The 8,046-nt window shown below is 54.8% G+C and overlaps 2 protein-coding genes across 4 annotated transcripts in view; one reads left to right on the top strand and one right to left on the bottom strand.

Annotated features, from left to right (window-relative positions):
- Nucleotides 1-6,378, top strand: part of RAD23A (RAD23 homolog A, nucleotide excision repair protein) — a 6,655-nt gene extending 277 nt beyond the window's left edge. Inside the window, exons 2-9 of one of the 3 annotated variants that reach the window (XM_008048028.1) lie at nucleotides 2,452-2,613; nucleotides 2,778-2,962; nucleotides 3,100-3,155; nucleotides 3,288-3,415; nucleotides 3,680-3,758; nucleotides 3,895-4,025; nucleotides 5,418-5,582; nucleotides 5,662-6,378. In XM_008048028.1, coding sequence (XP_008046219.1) covers nucleotides 2,452-2,613; nucleotides 2,778-2,962; nucleotides 3,100-3,155; nucleotides 3,288-3,415; nucleotides 3,680-3,758; nucleotides 3,895-4,025; nucleotides 5,418-5,582; nucleotides 5,662-5,775 — 1,020 coding nt within the window. In that variant the 3' untranslated portion in view covers nucleotides 5,776-6,378. Of the gene's footprint in view, nucleotides 1-2,451; nucleotides 2,614-2,777; nucleotides 2,963-3,099; nucleotides 3,156-3,287; nucleotides 3,416-3,679; nucleotides 3,759-3,891; nucleotides 4,026-5,417; nucleotides 5,583-5,661 lie in introns of all 3 variants that reach the window. The other 2 variants (XM_008048027.1, XM_021707546.1) reach the window with 2 other exon arrangements.
- A 447-nt stretch (nucleotides 6,379-6,825) lies between these two features.
- Nucleotides 6,826-8,046, bottom strand: part of GADD45GIP1 (GADD45G interacting protein 1) — a 2,474-nt gene continuing 1,253 nt past the window's right edge. The window contains exon 3 of the mRNA XM_008048026.2: nucleotides 6,826-7,188. Coding sequence (XP_008046217.2) covers nucleotides 6,870-7,188 — 319 coding nt within the window. The 3' untranslated portion in view covers nucleotides 6,826-6,869. The remainder of the gene's footprint in view (nucleotides 7,189-8,046) is intronic.

Raw genomic sequence — 8,046 nt, 5'->3', positions numbered from 1 at the left:
CCCAACCTACCCCACTTTCCTGGACTCCCCAGTGCTCTTTGACCGAGCCCTTGGAGGCTGCGGCGGCGCTCGTAGGGCGGTCTTGGGGTGAGGCCCCACCCCCGGGGCGCCCGCCAGGCCCGGCTCCGATGTCAGCGCCCTCGCGGGGTGCGGGAGCCACAGGCTCGGGTTCCCGGCCCGGCCAGGATCTCCGGGACTGGGGCTCCGCATTCCCAGCTTTGCGGGTGTCTCCTCGGGACGTTGTTGGTCGAATCGGGGAGTCATGACCGGGAGATGCCAGTGGTAATGATAACGATGACGGTGATGATAATGAGCCATCTCAGTCTCCATAGTTTTGGTGGTCTGTCACTGAGGATGTTAGCATTATTTGCTGGTCTGCAGAACGAGCTTGTCATTTGGGAAATCCGATTCTCCCATTTTGCAGATGTAGAAGCCTTGCCACGGTCACATACAAGTAATGATAGCTGGGATTCAAATTCGGTTTTGCTTCATGTGAGGGCCCACGGTCTAAACATTATGCTGCCTTTTTAGCTGAAGGTAGAATTAGGGCCGGGCGCGGTGGCTCACGCCTGTAATCCCAACACTTTGGGAGGCAGAGGCAAGAGGGTTGCCTGAGTCCTGGGGTTCAAGACCAGCCTAGGCAACATGGCAAGACCTCGTCTCTACACTAAATCAAAAAACTAGCTGGGCTTGGTGACGCGCACCTGTAGTTCCAGCTACTTGGAAGACTGAGGCGAAAGGATCACCTGAGCCCAGCAGGTCGAGGCTGTGGTGGCAGTGAGTGTGCCACTGCACTCCAGCCTGGGCCACAAAGTGAGACTCCTCAAAAAAAAAAAAAAAGAAAGAAAGTAGGATTAGGATCTAATTCAAATGCATTGGATGTCTATTTGTGTATTTGACACTTTTTGCACAATTACTTCGTGAGGGAGGTGTTGAAGTCCACTTTTTGTAGAAAAGGAAACGGACAGAGGTCAGCCCAGCTGTTTGGCTTTGGGCAAGTTACTTAACCTCTCTGTGCCTCCGTTTTCTCAAATACAAAATGAGGCCAGTGATATCTATTTCATGGTTGTGAAGCTTTAAACATATGATACGTGTATTTCTGCAATACCGCTGACAACTTAAAAATGTCAGCCGGGCTCGGTGGCTCAGCCTGTAATCCCAGCACTTTGGGAGGCTGAGGTGAGAGGATTGCCTGAGCCCGTGAGTTCGAGACCCGTCTGGGCAACTTGGCGAGACCTCATCTCTACAATAAATCAAAAAATTAGCCGGGCATGGTAGGGCACACCTGTAGTTCCAGCTACTTGGAAGGCTGAGGTGGAAGGATCGCCGGAGCCCAGCAGGTCAAGGCTGTGGTGGCCGGGAGCGGCCGCTGCACTCCAGTCTGGGTGACAGAGTGAGACTCCAACTCAAAAAAACAAAACAAGCCGGGCTCGGTGGCTCAGCCTGTCATCCCGCGCCTTTGGGAGGCTGAGGTGAGTGGATTGCCTGAGCCCGCGGGTTCGAGACCCGCCTGGGCAGCGAGACCTCATCTCTGCAATAAATAAAAAAATCAGCCGGGCATGATAGCGCGCGCCTATAATTCTGGCTACTCGGAAGGCTGAGGCGGAAGGATGGCCGGAGCCCAGCAGGTCGAGGCTGCGGTGGCCGGGAGCGGCCCCTGCACTCCAGTCTGGGCGACAGAGTGAGACTCCGACTCAAAAACAAAACAACAAAAAATGTCCTCAGTAAATGTAATTCACTGTTACCATATAAGATAACCTGTATGGGACGGGAGACCCTCCTTTCTTATTTATTCTGCTTATTTTTCTTCATACTTTACATGGTGAAACATATTTTAAAACATAAGATATGTATTTAAAACATATATTTTTTTCTCCTTCTCCCATTAGTGTTGTCTCCATGAGAACAGGGACGTCTGTTGAGTTTTGTTCTGTGCTGTAGCCTACATATCTAAAATAGCACCTGGCATATAACAGGTGTTCAGTAAGCCGGGCTCAGTGGCTCAGCCTATAATCCCGCACTTTGGGAGGCTGAGGTGAGTGGATTGCCTGAGCCTGCGGGTTTGAGACCCGCCTGGGCAACTTGGTGAGACCTCATATCTACAGTAAATCAAAAAATCAGCCAGGCATGGTAGCGTGTGCCTGTAATTCCGGCTGCTGGGAAGGCTGAGGTGGAAGGATCACTGGAGCCCAGCAGGTTGAGGCTGCGGTGACTGGGAGCGGCCACTGCACTCCAGTCTGGGCAACAGAGTGAGATTCCAACTCAAAAAAAAAAAAAAATAGGTGTTCAGTAAATACTGTGTTGGGTAGCATGATGATTGAATTCACATCTACCATGGTTGACTACCAAGTTTTCCTCCCTGCCATCAGAGCTTGCAGCTTGTTTGATCTAGTTTACTAGAAGTGAAAAGAAAATCTTGGGATTTGCAATGACTGTCCCCTGTCCCCCCAGGTGAAGGTGCTAAAGGAGAAAATAGAAGCTGAGAAGGGTCGTGATGCTTTTCCCGTGGCCGGACAGAAACTCATCTATGCTGGCAAGATCTTGAGTGACGATGTCCCTATCAGGGACTATCGCATTGATGAGAAGAACTTTGTGGTCGTCATGGTGACCAAGGTGGGTGACGTGTGCTGGCTGGGAAGGTGGGTGGATTCGCTGGCGAGCTGGCAAATAACCTACATGCCCAGGAGAGATTAGCCATGCACAGGGCGGGCCCACATGGGACGGGATGTTCAGGTCTGATAGGGATGCTGATGCCAGCTCCCTTCTTGCTGTCACAGGCCAAGGCTGGCCAGGGTACCTCAGCACCTCCAGAGGCCTCATCCCCTGCTGCCCCGGAGTCTTCCACATCCTTGCCACCTGCCCCTGCCTCAGGCATGTCCCATTCTCCACCTACTGCCGCCAGAGAGGACAAGAGCCCTTCGGAGGAGTCAGCCCCCACAACGTCCCCAGAGTCTGTGTCAGGGTAAGGCCGGGCAGTAGCCCCAACTTGGGCCCTGTCCTCCCAGCACATTCCAGCGCCCACATTTGTGGTCCCACAAACCTGGAGGGAGGGCAAGCCGCCAGAAGCCAGGGTCCGATTTCTCTCTCTTGAATTTGCAGCTCTGTTCCCTCTTCAGGTAGCAGCGGGCGAGAGGAAGACGCAGCCTCCACGCTAGGTGGGTGGGTGGTCCCTAGGGCAGAGGCGACTGGGTGCCCCAGCCATCAGCTGGGTTTTGTCTGGGTGCGGGAGGGCCTGGGAGCTGCCTTTTCCTCTTCCTGGTGACCCACGTCTTTTGCTCCCTCCACAGTGACTGGCTCTGAGTATGAGACGATGCTGACGGAGATCATGTCCATGGGCTACGAGCGGGAGCGGGTCGTGGCCGCCCTGAGAGCCAGCTACAACAACCCCCACCGAGCCGTGGAGTATCTACTCACGGTGAGGTGGGGCCACCGCCTCCTGGGGAGGCCTCAAGGGACTCCACGGGCCTCACTGCCTTGATGGGCGGTTGGGAAGACAAAACCTGCCCCTGAAAGCTTTTGGGTAGTGGTTCTAGCCACTAAAGGCTTCCCGCAAAAGCCTGGCTGTGTGTGGTGGGAGGCCTGTGGCCGGTAGGGCCAAGGCCTCACTGCCTCTTGCCAGGCATGGAGGAGGGAGACAGTGGGACGTCTGTGCATTAGAACTAAATGGGACCCCTGACAGGGAATTCCTGGGAGTCCCGAGCCAGAACACGGTTCTGTCCAGGAGAGCCAGGTGTCGGAGCAGCCGGCCACAGAAGCAGGTGAGCAGGTTGGTGGGTGGCATGTGGGGTATCTGCTCTTGAGGCACCTGACTCACATAGCACACCCCATCCCACCCTGCAGTGTGCCTGGGAGCCCAGTGTGGCATCTGACCAAACCCTTTCCTACTGTCAGTAGGAGAGAACCCCCTGGAGTTCCTGCGGGACCAGCCCCAGTTCCAGAACATGCGGCAGGTGATTCAGCAGAACCCGGCGCTGCTGCCTGCTTTGCTCCAGCAGCTGGGCCAGGAAAACCCTCAGCTTTTGCAGGTGCGGTCCTGGGGGCAGAGGGAGCCAGGGTAGGCACCATAGCCCATAATATGCAGGAGTTATTCTGTGCCTGGAAAGCAGGACTGTAGGCTCTCACCCCCCGTGCTTCCTGTGACCTGTGGACCCACACTAACCATCGTGTAAGGTGAGGGTGCAGACAGTATCACCCCCAAAGAAAATACCAGAAGCTTAGAGCAGCCTGTCATGCAGCTGGTGGAATGTGTGTCTGCCTCCAGCCTCTGAGTCCAGGGCTGAGGCTTCCATGTAACAGCTGGCACTGTGTCAACGTCTATAAGGTTGCATGGCAACACCCAGGACAGCGGTGCCCAGGGAGCCTCCCTCCTGCCCTCGAAGGCTCACAGGCAGAGGAGCAGTGGCCTCTTGGTGTGCACAGGGTCCTTCCTGGAAGTACGTCAGGCTCCTCCAGGGACTTCATGAAGTGAACACCTCTCCTGATTCAGGACCCTCAGTCTGCTGCTTCTCTTCCTTCTCAGTCCCTTGTACCGGCTCTTCCTGTTCACCTCTTGTTCTTTATCTGCACTCAGTTCCCCCATACTGACCCAGGGTCTTCAGTCTGTGGTGACCCCACACCTGTGTAGCCAGCCCAGGCCTCTTACTCATGCCACACTAATCTGTGGCTGGCTTGACATCTCTGTGAAAGTGCTTTCTAGACTACAGGACTTCAGAGCAGATCCCCCCATCTCTGCCAGGCCCTGCCTAGGATTGCTTGAGCCCCAGCCCCTGCACGCCAACTCCCTGGCATCCTCCTCCTAGGCTTCTGCTTCTGCTCCATCCCCCGATTCATTGTCTACCAGGAGCCAGTGACTGAAAAAAGCACTTTATTCCTTAATGTGAAAATGGTCAGATGTAGACAAAAGTAGAGAGTTATATCAGAACCTCCAGGTATGCAGTGCCCAGGTGTGTTAGCCTTTCTAAAAGATACACTTTTACCCACTTCCCTGTCACCATGTGACTTCCCACTGCACCAGAGGCAAGTGGGTCTGGCTCAGGCCTTGCCTCTGGTCTCATCTCTTGCCTCCTCCCCCTTCCCTTCCTTTTTTACTGTTTGCCATATGGATCTTGTTCCTGGGATTTGCCAAATGCAACCAGCCCTAGCCTTTGCACTTGTTGTTTGCTCTGTCTGGAGGAAACCCTTCCCATCCCACAGACTGCAGTCCCCTTCCCCTGGCCCTGCAGTTATCTGGCCCACTTATTTGCTTGCTTGTAGCCCATCAGCTCCACCATGGTGGGGCTCATGTCCAGCACTGTGCTTGGCCAGAATAGGCATCTCAAAATATTTGCTGACCAAATAAAAAAAGCAAGGGCTGTGATTGGAACCTGAGGAGAGGGGACAAGGGCTGTGAGTCACCATCTCTTCTCTGTCTCCCACAGCAAATTAGCCGGCACCAGGAGCAGTTCATCCAGATGCTGAACGAACCCCCTGGGGAGCTGGCGGACATCTCAGACGTGGAGGGGGAGGTGGGTGCCATAGGCGAGGAGGCTCCCCAGATGAACTACATCCAGGTGACGCCGCAGGAGAAGGAAGCTATAGAGAGGGTGAGAGGCCTGGCTGAGGGGTAACTTCTCAGGAGGGAGGGCCCCACCCCACCTGCTTACACTGCCTGTCTTCCCACAGTTGAAGGCCCTGGGCTTCCCGGAGAGCCTGGTGATCCAGGCCTACTTCGCCTGTGAAAAAAATGAGAACTTGGCTGCCAACTTCCTCCTGAGTCAGAACTTTGATGACGAGTGATGCCAGGAGGCCAGGCCACCCACCACCCCCAGCCCCACCCCATCCCCACTCCACGAAAGTTTTATAAAAGAAAAATATATATATATTCATGTTTATTTAAGAAGTGGAAAAAAATCAAAAACCTTAAAAAAAAACCCAGCTCCCCATCCTTCTAAAGTGGCCCCCACTCCCATCTCGGTCTGAGAAGACCAGGGCCAGACAGCTGTCCCCAGTCCGCCCCAGCCCAGCCTGCTCAAAGGAGCTGGCAGGACTAGGAGGTGACAGATGGGCCCCTCTTGGCCTCTGTCCCAGCTCCCTGCAACCAGATGGAGAGGCGGCTGTTTGCTTCCCCATCCCCTGAAGAGCCCCTGAGGACCCCCCACTGCCCCACCCTCTTCCAGGATGAGGGGAAGCTGGAGCCCCAAACTTTGATCCTCCATTGGAGTGGCCCAAATCTTTCCATCTGGGGTGAGCCCTGAAAGGCCCAAGCCTCCCTCCCCAGTCTGGCTTTGGCCTCCAGCCTGGAGAAGGGGTAACATCAGCTCCATGTCAAGGCCACCCCCACCCCAGAACAGAACTGTGTCTCTGATAAAGGTTTTGAAGTGAATAAAGTTTTAAAAACCAGCCCTATGGTCTGTGCTACTGGGGCTTCCCATGCCCGCCTGTCTGGGTCTGGGGGCTAGTTGGGCACAGCCAATGTGGGAATGCAGACAAGAGGTCTGTTGGCCCCTGCAGATTGGGGCTCCCAGTGTCTTCCCCCTGGAAGTGGTCTAATTCCCAGGCAGTGGGCCTCAGCCCCAGCTCAGCCTTGCATAGGCTGCTTTTCCCCGCCCCCACCATCACCACCACAGTCTGTTTTGGCTACACTTCCCCCCTGGTAATTGGCTAATTACTGGAGATTAATGTTGGTAAACAGAAGCCTTCTTCTCTTCTGCCATCTGCTCCTCCATTATTTGCCCATCACGTCCCCCATTCTCTCCCCTGAAGCCCCAGTTAGTCGGCAAGGCCTAGCACCTCTGTCCTCTTGTGAACAGAGCCATGTGGGGGATGCCCCAGACCCAGGGAGACACCTTGAAAGAGGACAGAGCTCTCAGCTTTATTGGAAAGGACAAAGCTCAGGTGCTGCATGCCTCGGAGGCTGCTGGGTCCTGGGTCTCAGTAGCAGCCATTGCAGCAGCTCGTGCTTCCTTCTTCTGCCTTTGTTTTTCCTCCTTGAGGCGCTTTCGCTGCTGCTTCTCTAGGTCCTGGAGCAGCTCCTGAAAACGGGTGCTCCTGGGGTCCACGTGGTAACCCAGGCGCTCCTGGGCTTCAGCCTGCAGTCGGGCCTTCCTCTCCTTGGCTGCCTGGTCCTTCTCCCAGCGCTCTCGCTGCTGTCTCCGCCAGTTCTCAATCATCTGTGGCATCTTGGCCATGCACTCTGCGATGCACTGCTCCCTGCAGGGGAAGAAAGGTGGACAGTGACTGCAGAGCCCACGCACTCATCCCACCACAGGCCTTTGCCCACAGCCTGCCTCTCCCAACTTCCCATGGAGGATTTAAAACCGGGAAGACTAATCACTGCTATTAACTGTCAGGAAAAGTCCTTGACAAGCGAAGAAACAGGCAGGAAAAGATTAAGAGATAAAGTAACAGCCGGGCTCGGTGGCTCTGCCTTTAATCCCGCGCCTTTGGGAGGCTAAGGTGAGTGGATTGCCTGAGCCCGCGGGTTCGAGACCCGCCTGGGCAGCGAGACCTCATCTCTACAATAAATAAAAAAATCAGCCGGGCGTAGTAGCGCACGCCTGTCATTCCGGCTACTTGGAAGGCTGAGGTGGAAGGATCGCCGGAGCCCAGCAGGTCGAGGCTGCGGTGGCCGGGAGCGCCCACTGCACTCCAGTCTGGGCGACAGAGTGAGACTCCAAATCAAAAAAAAAAAAGAGATAAAGTAACTTTTAACCACAAGGGTAAGTCAAGCCCCAGCAAGCCCAGGTGCTGACACCAAGTCAATCTGACATTTCACTGAGCTGCCTACTGAGCCAGCTGAGTGCCACATACCATGCTGGGCCACTCCCCTAGATAAAATCTCAACTTTTTTATTCCACAGACATCACTGAGCACCTATATGTGGCTCCCCAATCCTAGGCACAGGAGTGAAAGCAAGAAATGGAAATTTCCCTCCAATCCTACGAGTTTGTAGGTACCAGTCACAGCCCCATTTTAAGGATTAAAAAGTGAAGCTGGGCTGAGGTGAGTGGATTGCCTGAGCCCGCGGGTTCGAGACCCGCCTGGGCAACTTGGCGAGACCTCATCTCT

The sequence above is a fragment of the Carlito syrichta genome, unplaced genomic scaffold (genome assembly GCF_000164805.1).
Source record: "Carlito syrichta isolate Samal-C Ts95f unplaced genomic scaffold, Tarsius_syrichta-2.0.1 Scaffold120465, whole genome shotgun sequence".
In the NCBI taxonomy this organism is placed as follows: domain Eukaryota; kingdom Metazoa; phylum Chordata; class Mammalia; order Primates; family Tarsiidae; genus Carlito; species Carlito syrichta.
Note: the sequence above shows the minus strand (reverse complement) of the source record. Positions and strands in the feature narration are given on the sequence as shown.